The sequence below is a fragment of the Xyrauchen texanus genome, chromosome 14, assembly GCF_025860055.1.
Source record: "Xyrauchen texanus isolate HMW12.3.18 chromosome 14, RBS_HiC_50CHRs, whole genome shotgun sequence".
NCBI classification, from domain to species: domain Eukaryota; kingdom Metazoa; phylum Chordata; class Actinopteri; order Cypriniformes; family Catostomidae; genus Xyrauchen; species Xyrauchen texanus.
This window is the reverse complement of record NC_068289.1, coordinates 31,695,432-31,714,953: the sequence shown is the minus strand read 5'-3', so window position 1 is coordinate 31,714,953 and position 19,522 is coordinate 31,695,432. Positions and strand designations below refer to the sequence as shown.

Genomic DNA, 19,522 nt, shown 5'->3' with positions numbered 1-19,522 from the left:
GAACTTTTTCACATTATATGATAGATGAGACACTGTTTAGCATTTCATGCAAAATACATTTAAAATAGAACATGCATTTTATTTGGAAATGCTTTTTTTTCATTGAAATAATAACGAATTTGCTTTGTTGATGTTCCAGTTATTGTAATGCAAATGGTCCATGCAACTCTGTTATTCCATTTAATTTAATATTACTTTCCCTGCAACTCTGTTTTGCTGTGTCATCCATCCATTCATCCATCCATCCTCTTTCTAAACATACATTTTAATACAAAATCTTCCACAGCAGATTTTCCAAAAAACTGATTTATCTGTTTGAAATAAACAGGATTTAAACAGGAGCAGATATTGGCTTTGCTTTCATCTGCATATGGGGCCTATATATAGGACTTTAAAAAGATTTAAATGTCAGCACTCTAAAAATGGCTTCTCAAAATTATTCCTTAATCTAAATGTCTTAGAAGGGAGCTCTTCAAACTTGCTAACATGGCCTTTCAAAATACACAGGAGCCTCACTGTAAACTAATGGAAAGCTGTCTGAAGTTTCAACAATGATGGGAAATATGTAAACACCTGAGGCCTCTTTCATTTCTGTCCTGCAAAATATTATTCCAGTGGGAAGAGTTTGGTCATGTCTGAGCCCTGCTGAGCTGGAGAGGCTGACTCATGCAGGGAGGGGCCTGGAATAAGAGGCTGTTTGCTGTTTTTCACTGACACCTAAAAAGCAACTAATGTCAACACAACTCATAAACACTCATAAACACATCTAATTTAGTCTGATTAATCCTTGACTCAAACTAAACATCTGCCTGCTGAAAGATTTGCATGTAAGCGTCATATTGCAAAAAACAGCATGTTGTGTCCAAATTCATCTAGAGGTGTTTGCCTAAAAGCTATGTGTGTATTTTTTTTCCATGTTTAAATACTTACTCCTAAGAGATCCTAATATGCAGAGACAGCTATAAATAAACCATTTGTAGGTTGATTTCCCCAAAATGTGCAAGCAATGTGGCTCTGCGGTGTTCTAAAAACACTGCACTGTTTGATTAGCCTAACCAACTCAACACAGAAACATTGGCTCAATCTGTTTGTTTGACCTTTGACAGACAGAGGCAGCGTTCAGGAAACCTGTTTGAAATCAGTCATTGAGCATGTTTACATGCACACCAATGTGCTGATTACCCCCATTTAAAAATCTGACAAAGCAAGAAAACCGTGTTTACATGAGATCTGAAATAATCATATTATTCTCTGCTTTTGACATCAAACTGTGAACAGACATGTGCTCAATACGTGCACACATTGGACAAGCTGGTGAGAACAATGGTAACAATGTTTACATACCACGCAAAATTGGCCTAATGGGCAACAATCTACCTGTGTTGACCAGTTTACGCCATTTATGATCTTACACCGATAAAGGAATGCCGTTTATTACGACCACACGTTGTCGGCTTTTTAAGCATAATTGTGTGAGAATGTCAGGGTTCATAACGATGCTTCAAATTTCAATTCAAGGACTTTTCAAGCACATTTTTAATTGTTTTCAAGGACTATGCTCGAGATGTCATTAAAACTAATTCTTTAATTGTTAATTTTATTCACTCAGTTAATTTATTTTTATAAAACAACACTTATTACAAGTACAACATATTTCAATGTGCATCTTTAACTAAATATTCTCAGTAACAATTCTTGGGTCATTCGTTATGAAATTGATGTATTATTGTAGTGTGCTCCCTTAAAATGCACTTTGTTTTCCAACAAAGTGAATAACTGTGTACATAAACAGTAGTCCATATGACTCATGTGTTGTGTTCCATGTTTTCTAAGGCCACACAACAGATTTATGTGAGGAATGGACCCAAATTGCAAATGAGTCATTCTCAAAAATGTTTTACTTTCCAACTTACAACCCATTCAGTTCAGTTTTTGCCCATAAACGCTGAGGGTAAATATTTTGTAACAAGTTCACATTATTTTTATTCATAAAGAACAACTTGGCTGTTGTTCTTTCTTTTATTATTTAATTTTGTTTACGAATGAAACAAGTTAACACTAAATTAACACTAATGAGGTTTATAATGGGTTACAACACCAAATTTTGAGGGTTCAATGGGGTACAACCCCACATTTTTGTGTGTAAAAATATTACAGTTAATTAATAACTTTTTAAATCACTATATGCATATTTAAGCAGCCTCTGAAAATATTTTTAAAACATAAAAACATTAATAACTCCAATGCCATGAAATTAAGTGACAAACATTATTTTTAAATTATTCATATTATTAATAATAATTTTGTTTTGCTTTTTTTCACACTTGTTCGGCCTTGCACTAATGCTTCTATTAAAAATAAGTACAAAATATATACATAAATAACTTTAAATGTCATAGAAGTCATGTAACGGATGATGGGGACAGGATTATATTTATATATTATACAAATATATTTTCAAGCCATTTCATACAGCTAAAGGTTAGGTAATAGAATTATATATTTTATTAATTTTTTTCACTATTAGAAAGCTATTTTATGACTAATAAAGTCAGGGGACATGTTTGTCAACATATTTGGATATTGACCCTAGTTTTGTGAGACACAAAACACCAGGGGGCGCTAGACGATTAAACAAAACTGGATCCTCCATTGATCTACATTCAAATCTCAGAACGTTTTACATCTCATCTAATTTTTTCACTCGGGAGAGTAATCTTTTATTAAAACTGACAGTTGTAAGAATTTATACTTGTTAAAACCACCACAGCAGTAACTATAAAATATATATTTTCAAAATCCTCCAGTAACAATTGATTTTGATTGGCCCATTCTGAACAGCGCTGCCAAAAGTAACAGGTGCCATGTGACAGCGCCGTCTATGCGCCTCAGTTGTGGTCCAGTGGTCTGTCATCGTGTTTTTCCGAAAATAAATACATATAATTTATTAAATGCTTTAAGGAACGTATTTGACGTTTTTCCTATCATTCAAGCACTTTTTAAGCACCTCTTGGTAAAAATTGATATTTGCAAGGGTTTTCCAGGACTTAAATTTGAAAAAGCCAAATTCAAGTACTTGCACGAACCCAGGAATGTGCATGTAAGCACACTCATTATTTTCGCAATTCTGTTTTGTGTAAGAGTGTAATGGTTCGAATTTCTCACGGTTTTAGGGTCACGGTTTCGGTATTTGCTTTGTTCAGAAAAAAATATTACTGCCAAATCCAAAGAATAATCTATTTGGGAAACACTTCAACAGATTTGCCCTTAAATAACAATCATTGTTTTACAACAGTAAACATAGTTTAACCATGCTATTGTAATAAAATCATAGTAACCACAATATAAACATGGTTACTGTCATGGTTACAATATAGTAAAATCATGTCTACTATAGAGAAACTACAGTATTACTGTTATAAAACCATGATTAATTGTATGAAAACAATGATTTCTGCTCAGAAAACAATGGTGACAGCAGTGATGGTTACTACAATATTATTATAGTAAAACCATGGTTAATTTTTGTCAGGGTCCATAACAAAAAAAAACTGTAATTATGTAATAATTCTGTAATTATTAAATCAACATGTTAACTTAATACCTACACTAATATGCTACATGCATCAACATAAAGTGCACTTCAATTTCATCTCAACATATATTCAATATTCGTTTAGCTGTACATCACTAATAACCTTGCTATTAAAATGAATATGGGAAGGGATGTTGAGATAATGCTGTATTTTAATAATATGTATGGTGATCCCACATGAACACCACAAGTGCTTTAGTTAATGTTTCATGTCTGTTTAAATTAGCATGCCATGGCTGCTTAAAAATGGAAGGGAGCGTGTGCAGTTTTGGCTCACCTGCGGCTCTTTCCCAGGGTGATGTCGGTGTAAAAGATTAAACATGTATCACTATAACGGCATGTTAATGCCATTAATTAAAGTGCATTATTGACACATTATTGATAGAAATGCAGGGGCCTTCTCTATCAGCAGCTTATTTTCTCCGCTTGCCATTTTTTTGCAAAGCGGAGAAAAGCAAAGAACAGTGATGTCATCAAGTTGACCCAAGTGAAACACAGGTGGAGTGTATCCATCTACAGATCCATTCAGGTGCATTATCGGAGGTTGTAACTGTGCCTGTCTGTTTGACGCTTTGTTTTCTTTTCCAAAACTTGTGCTCCAGATGCGTCATTCAATGTGAGGTGAACCGATCGTGGTGCCAATGCCTCCCGAAACGTGGGTGGCGAGCCATATGGTTTTCTTTTTTTTTTTACCGAGAACTGTTACACTCCTAGTTTTGTGACATTTGAGGCACAGAAATGAAACACTTCACTTTTAAGCATATCTTTACTACAGATACTAAATGTGCTTTTACGTTTACTAAGACTGCAATATGCAAAATTGTTAAGCAACAACAACAGAGCAATCTGGTATTTCAAACTGGTTCATAAACAGTAGCTGCCAGTGTTTGCAATTGCATACCACTTAATAGGGCTTCTCGCACCTCAAAGTCTAGACCACATTTTAAGTGTTTACTGGTAAGTCTAGTTTTTTTTTAGCATGTTTAAGTGGCAAGGGTATTACCATTGATGGGGTAAAGCTCCAACACTCCACCCATTTCTGCCAGGTCTGTACCCACCAGCTTCAGTATTGACACATGGCGAAGACCTGCAAATCAACCGATACATCAATAATTTCAAGGTTAGAGAGCAACAGACTAAATAAATCAGTTGCACTTTACAATAAGGTTCCATTTGTTAACATTAGTTAACAAAATTAGTTACATTAGTTAACATGAACACATTAATATTGCGTTTATTAATCTTGGCTAATGTTAATTTCAACATACATTTTGCTAATACATTCTTTAAATCAAAAGTTGTGTTAGATAATATTAGTTAATGCCCTATGAACTAACATGAACTAACAATGAAAAATTTTATTTTTATTAACGAATATTAACAAAGATTTATAAATGCTGTAAAAAAATATTTTATTGGAGTGGTGGTGGCGAAGTGGGCTAAAGCAGTAAACTGTTAAGCAGAAGGTTGTTGGTTCAATCCCCATAGTCACCACCATTATGTCTTTGAGCAAGGCACTTGCTTTTACAGAGCCCCTGTAATAAGGGCTCTGTAATCACTTTGGAAAAAAATGTCTGCCAAATGCATAAATGTAAATGTAAAATGTAAATGATGCCCAATGCATTAACTAATGTTAACGAATGGAACCTTATAAGTGTTAGCAATAAAACTAAACATGCCGTGACTTCATTAAAGGCATGTTTGTGGCTTACAAATTGTAATTATTGGGATATGTGGGTGATATGCGAGCTTTTTCTCATTAGAATGTTGATAAAAACTTGATGAAGTCATTTGTGTTCGAAGTGATGACCAAATCCAAAAACGCTGTGGAAATAGACATCATCTTAAATGGAGAGTTAAGCAAGTAATTTGTTATTTCTTCATGTCAACGTTGATCATTACAATTGTACAAAGGCAATACAAATCAGATATTATGGTATATCCAACCCAAAATCATTTAGTTGTTTGTAGTTTTAACAGAAAAACTAAAAATAATGAAACTATGTGATACTATCTGCCCTGACACTACCACATCTCTTTATGGTCTCCATGGCCATTTCATGTGGAATAAGCTTAATTTTGGACAGAAAACAGAAGAAGCTGCACCTTACTATTAGCTTTTCCAAGTGTGGTCACATGCTAGGGGTCACCGCCTAGAGCCCTAGACCAATGGGTGTGGAACTGGCTAGCAAACCACTACTAATAAAAAGGGCCTTACAGTATATCAGTCAAACCCAATGTGTGTGCAAAACTGTATATTATTTATATGAGGAAGCCACACAAGAGCATGCCACAATGATGATTTAATGCTTAGTTTTATGAATTATATGTTTGTCAAGATTTCTGGGACAAGATACAAACTGGCAAATGTTCACTGCTGTTGTGTCAAGCCTATTTTGTGGGAAAAATTACTGACTGCACTTATCATTGGAAGACACATTGTTCATGGGAATAATACCAAGAAAATCCAAAATCCATAACATAGCGGAGTTTACAAGACCTGGCTTGTTCTAAAAGACAGCAACAATGGCCTGGTTTCAATCATATCTGACTGAAAAAAGAAAATCATTGTCAGGGGTTTTCATACAGCACAAAGATATTATCTTGGCAAATTTGAGACATATGTGAAAGAAACATTTAAAATGCTGCAGGGTAAAAAAAGGTCAATCTGTCCTTTGACACACTGAGGTTTGCGTGAGTTCCTGAAGAATAGTTACAATTCCTCCCAGCAAATTCTTTGGAAGGTTTAGTGGTTATCATGCTTACCTAAATTGCATGCCTGGCTGGTCAATGCATAGAGCTGTTGCTGATAGGACCATTCCTCATCATCTGGTGCAGATATGACAAACAACCTCCGTCTCCAACGGAATCTAGGATCACCCAGACAAAATTCAATACCAGACTATAAAGACAGCAACTGGTCTGTTTAATCAGAGCTTACAAAGGAATATTGAAAATATTAAAAAAAAAATTTACATTTATGTGAGAGATTTATCTTACTGATTAAATGCAATCATATATTGGACATTTTATACTTTACCTATAAGGTTGCCAAGTTAAAGCAAAAATATACATCCAAAAACAGAGAATAAAAAATGGTTCAAGGAACTAAAATGAAAACAACATTTTTAGCAGAACATAAACGAAAACCGTAACAAAGTGATTTCCAATTATTCCTGAGTAAAATAAAATATTTTTAAATGCTGGTAACTGGTTATAACAGGTTGATTTTGTTCCATAATAATAAAAATTTTTTTATGAAACTAAAGGCCAAAGGGTTTATCAGAGTAAATTCTTGTAACTACACTACTTCATGTTGCCTGAAAAAATTAAACATGTGCTTTGATCCTGAAGGAAACTGTTGCATCACCCATTTCTTTGACTAATTGCCCATTGTGGATGTAGTATTCTATGAATTAAAACCTTTTCAACAACTATGCATAATTACTACATTCACATGTATGGCTAATCCAGATACAATGAAAAGGTAAAAGGAGGTAAAAAGTAAATTTCTCAGTTGTTTCCAAGTCTTCACTGAATTATTGTTAGATATGATGCATTAACACAGATTTGATGCTGCCAGGTTTTGACTGAGAAGCAGATCTGTAATTAAAATGATACTTCACTGTTAATTAACTGTATGATGTTATGATTTCTGTGCTGATAAATAAAACTTTTTTTTTTTGCTAAATTTAGATTATTTTGGTGAGGCTTATTTTAGCGCTGAGTACTATCATTTTATAAAGAACATTATAACCGTTTTTTTTTTATTTTGTTCTAACCAGTAACCATTTGGAAAGGAGGCTGTGGAACTTCTGAAACTGAACGGAAAAAGACTGTTTTTGTACAGAACAAAATCTAAATGAAAAACATTTAGGTTTTTGTCCCTGTCCAAAAACAGACATAAAACAGGTAAAATGGTAGTTCCCGATGTTTGAGGTTTTGTTTTTGGATATCTTGTTTGAACAATTTTTCAGCAACTGTCTGTTTCACCAATCTGTTCTGTGCAATTAAACCCAAGAAAATGTGGTTCTGGGCTGAAAAAATATACTCTGCACTGGTCTCGTAAACATTCTGGTCTTGAACCAGAAAACACTAATGTCAGTGGCAAGGGGGCGAGATAATAGCTTTGCGTGGCCACACAGTATTCAAACCAACAACTCAGTCTGGCTAGATTGACGCAAATCAAATCTTGATTTCTACCATTAGGATACATTTCTTGAATCGATTTTCTTGAGTTCCACATGAGTTAAAATGTACATTAAGGTGATGGAAACAGCAAAACAATAACATGTTATTAGTGTGCGATAGCATGATGTGACTGGCCCAACGAAAGGTCTGACCTTGGCACACAATTTTTCACAAACATTTTTGGCAAAAATTGTTCCTTATAAAGTGCTCTGTGAGTGCATCTACTTATTCATGTGATTATCTAATCAGTCATATCTAATGCAGATATGTGTCAGGAGCTTTAGTTAATGATCACATCAGCCATCAGAATTGGGAAAATATCTGTTCCCCTTCTGTCGCTCTCTCCACGTTTTGTCGGAGAAGCGACACTAGGGGTCTCTCTTGAGCACCGAATATACCTCTGATCTATGAAAAAAGGCCAATGAGAAGTTGGCAGCTAATATTTGCATACCCCGCCCCCGGACATACGGGTACAAAGGTGAGGCAAATACTAAAGTTCATTCAGAAATTGTCTTCAATTGAGCTGATGGTTGTGCATGCTGTTGGCGTGAGATCACACCAGTTCCAGTATTCCTCTGATGCTCTAGATGCTGTTGGATTGATGGAGCATTACAGCGGCGATTTCTCCTTCTTGCACGGCAGTGCAATTGCCCCTGGGCGCTTCGACAGTGCAGAAACCCAAACACTAAGAGAGTTGTTTAAAAGAGTGATTTTCTAAGAGAGTTGTTTAAAAGAGTGGATCCCGTCCCCCTCCCCCTTATGGCTACTTGATTTGTTCCACGGGCATGTGTGCCGCTCACAGCCGCACCCCACCCCCCCCACCCCCCCGGTTCCTTTCTTCCCGGACGTGCATGATGAGCTGAGCAAGCCAAGCTTCCTCGCTCCTCCGCTCTCACTACCCTCGGCGGTTGAGCGGTCCCAGACCACTCCCCCCCTGCACGCCATGGCCCCCTCCTGCAAGTCCACCGTGCCAAGGCACTCAAAAATGTGCACTTGGGTAGTCCTGTTCTTGACGTGCCGCAGGAACTGCACTCGAACAGGCGATGGCCACCCTCGCGGTTCGAAACGCAACACATGGACTGGACCTTGTCGCAATAGAGGATGTAGACAAAGCACGCTTTCTCAAACGCTCCCGTCTCCCAGCTCCGTCCATTCGGTGACACCACCTGACGACTCCACCCAGACATTTGTAGAGCAGCGGGTTGGGCAACACCCAACACCTTTACGAGATATTACAATCTCAGGGTTGAGTCAGTTTCATTCCGTGTTTTCTCAGGTCCGAGCCAGTAGAACTCGGTAACATGCTGATGGGCTGGCCGGGTGAATCGCTTGCATATAGCGCCCTTTCCCTCGGCTGAGGTAAAACTGTGCGTCTTTTTTCCCAGGAGATTCCACTCAACTCGAATCCCTGGTCGATTCCTCCCTAGCCCTCATGGGTCCGCAGTTCAGCGGAGGAACTTGCCGACCCAATCCACTACTGGATCTAACACCGCGCCACTCCCACGTGTCGCCTAAAAACACATGTGATGTATTCACCACTTTACCTCCCCAGCTGGGTAGGGGTGGTCTCCGCAGGATCTTTTCCCCCTGAAAGAACAGGAAATTGGGTATGACCCCCCTTCCCTCAGTGCATGTAAGGGCCCCGGCTGTTTATTGCTCTATGCGAGAAACATAGAGAGAAAAGAGGCCCAGCCAGGCTTGGCCCGTTCCTAGGTTGCAAGCGTCGCCTTGTTCCCCTGTCACGGTAACCAAAAGGATTCCGACGACTTTGGTGGGGCATTAGGGAAGGGTACGTGCAGTCTGATACAGCCGGTCGTCTGGCACGTAAAACACCTGCCCACTCCTGTGTCAGACCACGTACACGGCTCAGCGCATGGCGTGATTTTAATTGGACCCCTAGTGTCGCTTCTCCGACACAATGTGGAGACAGCGACAGGAGGGGAACGTCTAGGTTACGAATGTAAGCTCCGTTCCCTGATGTAGGAAACGAGACATTGTGTCCTTCCCGGCCATGCCGCTGAGCCGAGCCGCTGTAGTGGCCGGACCATTTCCGGCTCCTCAGAAAAATCCTGAATGAACTTTAGTATTTGCCTCGCCTTTGTACCCGTATGTCTGGGGGCGGGGTATGCAAATACTAGCTGCCAACATCTCACTGGTCTTTTTTCATAGATCAGAGGTATATTCATATGACATTCAGAAGTGTTTAACCCACAGCTGGTCTTTAAATTTGGTCCGGCAGAATAGTTTTGAGCATGGGTGCTCCCAAGTTTGTGGAGGCTGGTGGCGTGAAGGCATTGCTGCCATTTCAGCCCTCGATATACAGGTATTTCAGATATTATACTCATTCTGCCATCTCCTGGCAGCATTTAAAAAATTAGGTACAATTACTCCAATCCTGCAAATAAAACTCTCCCTAAAGCAAGGAGGTCATTAAGCTGCTCCATTGAGACAAGTCTGGCTCCCTCAAGATAATGCGTATGCCATTGTTCCTTTTATAGTTATTTTCCCTGTCCATCTAAGATTACATTTTTTTTTATACAAACATCATGTGTGTGAATTGATTGTTATTTTAGATTTAACCACTGACCATTACATCAAAGCTAGTTTGTGATGGCTAAAGGATGCTAAAATAAATTATTGAAGATGCTACATTTTTTTAATTTTTCCCCCCTTTTTCTCCACAATTTGGAATGCCCAATTTGCAGTGCTCTCTAGGTCCTCATGGTGGCGTAGTGACTCGCCTCAATCCGGGTGGCGGAGGACGAACATCAGTTGCCTATGCGTCAGAGACTGTTAATCAACGCATCTTATCATGCGCGTTACCACGGAGACATAGTATGTGTGGAGGCTTCACGCTATATTCCGCAGCATCCACGCACAAAGCACCATGCACCCAAGTGACAGCAAACCACATTATTGCGACCACAAGGAGGTTACCCCATGTGACTCTACCCTCCCTAGCAACCGGGCCAATTTGGTTGCTTAGGAAACCTGGCTGGAGTCACTCAGCACACCTTGGATTCGAACTTGTGACTCCAGGGGTGGTAGTCAGTGTCGATACCTGCTGAGCTACCCAGGCCCCCTAAAATGTTATTTTAAAGGAGAAAGAAATGTAAACAAGGAATTTGATGAGGATTTTTGTTTCTGGGTAGCTTAAAGTATTTATAAACATAAGAGATCTGGCCTGGGAACCAGCACAATTTCAATGAAAAAGGTTCTGAGATACCGGGAAAGGAAGTTCTCCAATGATCTTGGCTTGTCTTCTTTCTTACACATCACTCCATCACGTTTTTGTTGTTCCATTTCTCTGATACGTGAGAAAAATGTGTCGATATGGTCAAACACAGCCTTCATTGCAATTGGCACTTCATAGTTATGCTGGAAATAAAAAAAAGAGAGGTAAAACTTAGAAAAACCTACAAGCCTCAAAGAGGGTTAGAAGGTTAAACTGAATACCTTTACCAGTAAAGGGATATTCTCAATGCGTTTTAAGCAGCCAATAATGCTGAACCTTAAATTATGTGTGCAAATCGACGGAGCTGTGAAGAATTCTTGGCATTTTTTCTGCAAACCACAACAAATATGCTGTTCAAGCAAGAATGCAATTCAAAGCAACAGTCCAATATCACGTTTCTTCTCATTTGCACTTTTGGCAGTTATATACAGTATAGAGGCTCTGTTCATAATGTAAATGTAACACCTGAATTCACTTTTAATACTATATGCTCAGCATTGATGCAGAATTTGAGGGTGTCTGACCAGCAACGGCTCTGAGGACTTTCAAAAATGTTCCTCTCTGTCCCTTTCCACCAGCTGACTGCACTGAGCCGTCTTTGTTTATTCCAGGCTTCTAAAAACAGCTTTATGCTGGCGCACCTCACATGCCACTGAAAAGTACACTGGAAAAAAATCTTTAAAGCTGTAAAAATGTAATGTATGATATGTACAATGTGGAATATGGTTTCATGATACCAGGGGTGCAGTAACCATTATAAAGGCAGTGGGGGTTAGTAGGAGTGCATGACTGGTGCCTATGATTTCACCAAGTAGGATGTCAAAACAAGCATAGCAAAACATCAGACATAGTCTGAACCTTATCCCTAACCTTTTAAGCCCCCTAAAATCTGAAGGAATAAAAAAGGTTGATAATAACACTGCTCAAGCCCAAACCCAAGCCTAACTGTAACCATTTCCCCTAACCTACAATCAGATTGGTCGAAACAACAGTTGTTACAGGGACAAACAAGGATGTTGATGTCGAGAACATGACAAAAGTGGCAAAATCATGGTCACTATTACTTTTTAAAGACTTTTTAATGCCTTAAAGGGATAGTTCAACCCAAAATTCTCTCATTAACTCACCCTCATGCCAACCCAGATATGGATGACTTTCGTTCTTCTGCAGAAGTGCCGAGGCATGGCACCATGTTGATTGCTGCTCTTTGCAGACTTGTTAGTTTTGTATATATTATCTTGTTTGGGTTGCAATTATTCCAGTCAGTTTCCTCTCTTATCACTTATGACTGCCAGACACTTCTGAAAAATAGGTGAACCAGTCTGACTAGATGCAATTTTTGGTGTTAGAGTGCTGGAGTTGCTACCTTCACTCTCCTGTGAACAACATGGCCAACACGACTCATCTGGGACCACCCAGGATACGCAAACTTGTAAACGGGGCCGCAAGACTAGTGTACAGGTGAGAATGAAACACTGTGGGCTATGACCTCCGATGCCCAGCATTTTTCTGTCCAATGTTCAGTCTCTGGACAACAAACATGATGATCTCAGGGGATGACTTGAAATCCAAAGAGATCTAAGGATCTGCTGTGTTTTCTGCTTTACAGAGATGTAGCTCACCGCCAGCACACCGGACTAAGCGGTACAGCTCAAGGGCTTCTCAATCTACCGTGCAGATCAGACTGATTCATCTGTAAAAAAAGAGGAGGTGGCATATGCTTTCTTATAAACAATGCATGGTGAACGAATGTGGAAGTAATTTTACAGAGCTGCACTCTGGACCTTGAATACCTTCTGATCAAATGCTGACAGGGTCTTTTCAGTTTACATCCCACCCCAAGGGAACACGCACAGCACTTTGAACGAACTGTACCACATCATCACTAAATACAAGAAAAACACCCCAATGGACTGTTCATTATCTCAGGGGATTTTAACGAAGCCAACTTCAGGTATATCTATCCAAAATACCAACAGCACGTCTCCTGCCCCAGATGCCCAAACACCCTCGACCACTACTATACCTCACATAAAGTAGTGTTCCGTTCCCTACCTCTTCCACATCTTGGACGGTCAGATCAAGCTTTGATTCTGCTGCTCCCATTCTACAAACAGAAACTCAAGCAAGAGGAGCCTTTGACGCATACAGTGCAGTGCTGGACACCAGAAACGGAGGAAAATCTTCATGACTGCTTTGACTTGGTGGAATGGGACATGTTCAGAGACTCATCTTCTGATCTGGACGAGTATGCCACAGTGGTCACAGACTTAATTCGGTACTGTGTAAGTGACTGCATACCCAATAAAACAGTTTGCTCATTTCCTAACCAGAAACCGTGGATTACCCCTGAAATCTGACATAAGATCCATGCACGTACCTGTGCATTTCAGTCCGGAGACATGAATGCATACAAGAAATGTAAGTACAACCTCCGGAAAGCCATCACCAATGTGAAACGGGAATTACTGTTTAACTGCACACAAGACGCACATCATATGTGGCAGGGAATCCAAACGTTAATGGACTATAAACCGCAGACGCGGTTATTTACAGCTGCCAGTGCGTCTCTCCTTGACGAAACAAACGCGTTTTAAAAACATGCAGTGAGCAACAGGCTGCTGCCTTTATGGACCTATAACACATCCTTAAAAACTCAACTGTACCAACCTGCTTCAAAAACACTACCATTATCCCTGTTCCAAAGAAAAACTAAGTTAGCTGCCTTAATGACTTTCAGCAAGTGGTACTAACCCCCACTGCAATGAAATGCTTTGAGAGGCTGGTTCTGGAACACAATAAGAACAACATCTCAGACAATTTGGACCCACTGCAGTTTGCCTACCGGCACAACAGATCCACTGAGCATGCCATATCACACATACTTCATACCACTCTGGCTCACCTGGACAATAAAAACTGTTCTGCGAGGTTATTATTTGTGGATTACAGTTCAGCATTTAACTCATTCCAACCAAGCTGATCCACAAACTAAATGAATGAATGCCACATTTTGTAGTTGGATCCTGGGTTTCCTCACCAAAAGACCCTAGCATGTGCGGATTGGCAGAAACACCTCCTCCCCACTGATCCTCAACACTGGCACTCCACAGAGAAATGTCCTGAGCCCAGTGCTATATTCCTTGTTCACACATGACTGTGTGGCCAGTCATAGCTACAACACTATCATAAAACTTGCTGACGATACCAGCGTCGTAGGTCTGATCACCAACACTGATAAAACGGCCTAATGAGAGGAGGTGAGGCTCCTGGCAGAGTGGTGCCAGGACAACAACCTGTCTCTCAATGCCAATAAAACTAAGGAGCTGGTGATCGACTTTGGGAAACAGAATACGGTACATCCACCCATCTACATCGGAGGGGTCACCATCACTGCTAAAACTCACATGGACTGAGCACACAGCATCTATCATCAAAAAGAGCCACAAAAGCCTTAATTTCCTCAGGCATTTGAAGAAAGCCAGGATGTCCTCTACAGTCCTCACCACTATTTACAGGTGTGGTGTGGAGTCCTTCCTCACAGGGTGTATTACATCCTGGTGTGGCAGCTGCTCCACACAGGACAAGAAATCCCTATAGAGGGTGGTTAAAACAGCCCAGAAAATCATCAGCACACAGCTACCAGCATTACAGGATATTTACACCACACGCTGCCTCAGAAAGGTAAAGCGTATCATGGAAGACCACAGTCACCCTGCATGGGCACTTTTCTCTTTTCTGCCCTCTGGCAAGCGGCTCAATACTATTCGAATCCGCACCTCTAGATTCAGGGATAGCTTTTACCCCAATGCTGTGAGAATATTCAACACACAATAATAAGCAATATCAATAATGATACTGGACTCTACACTGTCACTTTTGCAACTTGACTTTGCACTGACCTCTCCAAACTCAACACCTTATTGTTTGGTAATTATTTTGGTTGTTTATTGTTATCTTTGTACAGTTGCAATCAAAATTATTCAACCCCCCCAAGACAGTAAGGATTTGCAAAGGCAAGCTTTTCTGATGACCCAGAATTTTTAAACTATAGATTTGACATCTATATCAGTTGAGTGATACATTCAAAATAATAGTGTGAATATATAACCTAATATTTCTAAATAGCAAGATTCTTTAAAAATGCAGCCATGTCATAATTATACAACCCCTATTGTATGTAGCTGTTTCTTAAATATGTAAGGCTACACAAGTAATTGTTTTAAAACAAATTTAAGTCATCAGTCTGCAATGGTACTTATTTAAGTTTAGCGTTGTAAGCAAATATGTATTTATATGCAAAAAATGCAATTAAAAATAAGCTATCTCAAAAGCTAATAGAGGAGATAATTTCATTACACAAGAAAGGCCATGGCTAAAACTACATTTCCAATTTCCTATAGAAAAAGTTGGCAGCACCATTCATACATTTTTTAATATGGTAAAACAGCAACCATCTTGGGGTGTGGAAGAAAGCAAAACTTCACCAAGGGAAATGTTGACTCCTGTTGACTGAATATTCAAGAAGTAATTAGAACAGACCTGTGGAGTCCTGGAAGAAGGTTTAATAACTTTATATTGTTTAGACGTATGACATTAACTGAAAATGAGTGAAATGAGGAGTAAGATGACGACGAGGTGATGACAAGAACGACACCATCTCCACAGTCAAGCATAGAAGTGGGTCAGTCCTGTTATGGGGGTGTTTTGCGGCTTCAGGAAATGGCTATCCTGACTATGTCACTGACACCATGGATTCTTTCAGGTATCAGGCCATTTTGGCATGAAAAATGTGATGCCTTCAGTGTGTAAACTGAAGCACGGTGATCACTTTAATTTCCAGCAAGACAATAACACCAAGGATACATCCAAGTTTTCCAAAATCTGGTTCAGGGATAGGTCGTGGAATGTCCTTAAATTGCCCTTTCAGTCCATCAATAAAATTCCATTGCAAACGTTTGTTGGAATTTCAAGGAAGCAGTGGCAGCACAGAAACCAAAGTATGTCAATGAGCTGGAAGCTTTTGCTCATGAAAAATGGGTAAATTCTAAATTCTAATACAGAGGTGTCTGAAGCCTGAGAACACTTACCTGAAACATTTATTTGCTGTTATTAAGGATAAAGTCCACAAATGATTGACTTTGGGGATTGAGTATTTTTTACATGGCATTTGTGGAGAGAATTAGTAATTAATTATTTAAAAATTTGTGTAAACTTACTTTGACTATTTACTGAAGTTTTAGTTGATGTGTTTTAATTCACATCACCAGAATGCATTGCTGGTCAGGGGTGTTGAATAATTTAGATCGCAACTGTATATATGTATATTTTGTACTTAGCTGTACTATCTATTATATCCTATCTTGTTTATAGCAGGTGGAGAAGCATTCAAGCAAGAATTTAATTGTACCTTGTACATGGTACTTGTACGAATGAAAATAAACTTTGAACTTGAAAACAAACACAGATTTTTAGAAGAATATATCAGATCTGTAGGTCCATACAGTGCAAGTGAATGGTGACCAGACCTTTCAAGCTCCAAACATCAAATAAAGGCCACATAAAAGTAATCCATATAACTCCAGTGGTTAAATCTATGTCTTCAGAAGAAAAAGTGAAAGTGGAGCTTTATAGTAAAAAAGGATTTAAATACTAATCTCACATAAAATGATTGCACCACTTCAGAAGACATAATGTATATTAAACCACTAGCGTCAAATGCAGGGCTTGACATTAACACCCACTCACCTGCCAAATGCATGTAGAAATCAGCAGTGGCTGGTAACTTCTTCACTCTTACTATACACTTTAGCGGTAGGCCACAGTCGCAGCAAATTCATAAGCAGTAAATATGTTTCTTATATCCGATGTCACTTGCATCTCCATGAGGCAAATGAAGCGTGCACCATACATATGATTGTCAGAGCTCTGGGACAGCACAGAGCGAAACTTGCGTGATTGCGTTGGGCGTGAATGCTTATTTTTTTTTAAGAAAGACTATCTACTGTATATTAGCCTAGCCAAAGTAATTTGGAGCCATCTATGGTCAAAATTGTGGTTATGACATTAATATTACAAATGTCACTGTTAAAAAATGGAAGAATAATAGTAAACTTTCATGAAGGCATGTACAATTTAGAATGGATAAAAGGGTTAAAATTTGGACTTCCATGGACAAATGGACAAATTATTGACAAAGTTTTTAACTTGTTCAAACCTGCTCCTGTTTTAACAGCTCATGCTTGCCTTCAGATATTCTCAAAGGTGACATAAATTATCAGACTTGAATCCTGTTGAACTCATGTCCTTCTTGTTCAAATAAAATATCCATAAAATGCATGAAGTTACTCTCTCTAGTTAATTTTACCACTTTTTGTGGGGCAGGGTTTTTGACTAGTGACTTTAGAATACCACTAGCCATAGTGGCCGGTAAGCCAAAAAGTGAATGTTAAGCCCTGGTCGTATGAATCTCTTGCTGCCTTTATGTGCTTTTGGAGCTTCAATGTATTCACTTGCATTGTATACCTACAGACCTACAGTGCTTACTGATATTCTTCTGAAAATCATAATTTGTGTTCTACAGAAGGATGTCATTCACATCTGGGATGGCATGAAAGTGAGTAAATGATGAGAGAATTTTCAAATTTAGGTGAACTATCCCTTTAAGTGAACTACCCCCCCCACCACACCAATAACACACACATTTGATACAGTTTAAAACATTATGTAAGATGGAATAAGGCAATCCTTGCAAAGCACATTGCAACTAACCACCATATTAGTGTTTCAAATGGGATATTTTACCTTTCCTTTCATGTCCAGATCTGTAAGGACCATAAAGAAATCATTGTAGGTCATTCCATACTCTTTCCTCAGTTCCGTGATGAGATTGTGGTTTTCCAAATCCTCCTGTCTCAGACCTTTCATGGGTTTGTCATTCTCTGCAAAGACAAAATCCCACAGTCTGATCAACCAACCAGAGAGATAAATGCAGAAGAGTACAGTCTGTAAGCTTTGTTTTGACTGCACTTCAAAGACATATGCATGTCTCTCATAATAAACAATATGTAGGATGACCTCTCTAGTGAGGTCAATCTAAATATCAACCAGTAGAATTTAGGAAACCAAGGCCCAATCCTATCCTGCTGTTTGTCTAGATGGAAAATCACTAGACATGCAGTCTTTTAATGAAGTGCTGTGGGGTTTATTCTGGGAGCATGGCTTCCTCTGCTCTAAAAGAGGGAGATAAAAACAGAGCAACTCATGTGAAAGACCCTCTTTGCTCTGTGGAAACTCTGGGTGGGTGAGACAGCACGGGAAGACGAGAGCGACCCAAAGTATTTGTTTTCTTTCCACAAAATTTGAAGAATTCTCACTCTGATTTCCAGTGGACATTCTATGTAACAAAAGAGAATGTTTAACCCTCATGCTCTGTTGAGATTGACTTTACTATGCTTATGCTTAACTCCAGTTTCCCCAGTTCTGTATAAATAGTAAAAATAATATTAGTAATTTAAAAAAATTAAGTTTTTATAATAATGACAATAATTACTATTTTGTGTTCCTCAGAGTTCCTCTGAGAATCCAAACCCAGTAAGCTAATATTGTTGAAGATTTAACCATCTGTTGTATTGCAAAATATGCATGTGCTTTTCAGAAATGTGACAAATACAATTAAAACAAGTAAAAATGCATTCAATGAACACTTTATTAGGAACACCTACTTATTCATGCGATTATTTAATCAGCCAATCGTGTTAAATGAGAATGTGCACGTGCACATTAATAATTGTACTTGCCTTTTCAACAGATAAGCAGCAAAGAAAAAATGCCTATGTTGACGTAGGACATTGGTTTGAATGTGAACTGCCGATTACACTTGTCAAGAGCAGTAAATCACAAATGGAATTCTTTTATATACATGTGACAGGGCGGAGGGTGGGGCAGGGTCGTGATTTTAAACATTATAACCTTATCAGGCTAATCAAGCCTCCGAGAGGGATAAAGACCGACTGTGGACGGTGATGCGAAAGAGAGAGAACGTTTACGGGCAGCTGTCCGTCCTATGTGTGTTTGTGTCTTTTGGTTTATTTCTTTATTAAACTATTGTTTATATTGTCAAGCCGGTTATCGCCTCCTCATTTCCACTGAACTCCTTTACACTGGTGATGAAGACCGGGAAGGAGGAGGGATATGCCATAGGGGAGTTCTTACCACTACCATCCACACCAAAGGAGCAGCCACGGCCATCTGCCGAGGGACAGAGGAGCCCGGCCGCCTGGAAGCGGAGGAACGGCCGCCGACCGTGAGGGGAGAAGCGGCTCCTAACTGACCTGGAGGCGGAGGAGACCCCTACCAGCCACAGAAACGTGGTGGGGTCTGAGACCGTGAGCGGGGAGGGGCTCACTGCCTACCGCCTGGAGCGGGAGAACCGCTGCCAGGTGCGGGGGGAAACCCCTGCTGTTCCCCGAGAACACGGAGGGGTGTTCCGTCCACCAGGG

The 19,522-nt window shown here is 39.3% G+C and overlaps 1 protein-coding gene across 2 annotated transcripts in view; it reads right to left on the bottom strand.

Annotated features, from left to right (window-relative positions):
* The window catches only part of ccdc80 (coiled-coil domain containing 80), a 46,064-nt gene that overhangs the window by 4,610 nt on the left and 21,932 nt on the right, over positions 1 to 19,522 (bottom strand). For both annotated transcript variants that reach the window (XM_052142232.1, XM_052142233.1), the window contains 4 exons: positions 17,826 to 17,962; positions 11,013 to 11,164; positions 6,362 to 6,465; positions 4,599 to 4,682 (listed from right to left, as the gene is read on the bottom strand). In XM_052142232.1, the coding sequence (XP_051998192.1) occupies positions 4,599 to 4,682; positions 6,362 to 6,465; positions 11,013 to 11,164; positions 17,826 to 17,962 (477 nt within the window). The remainder of the gene's footprint in view (positions 1 to 4,598; positions 4,683 to 6,361; positions 6,466 to 11,012; positions 11,165 to 17,825; positions 17,963 to 19,522) is intronic.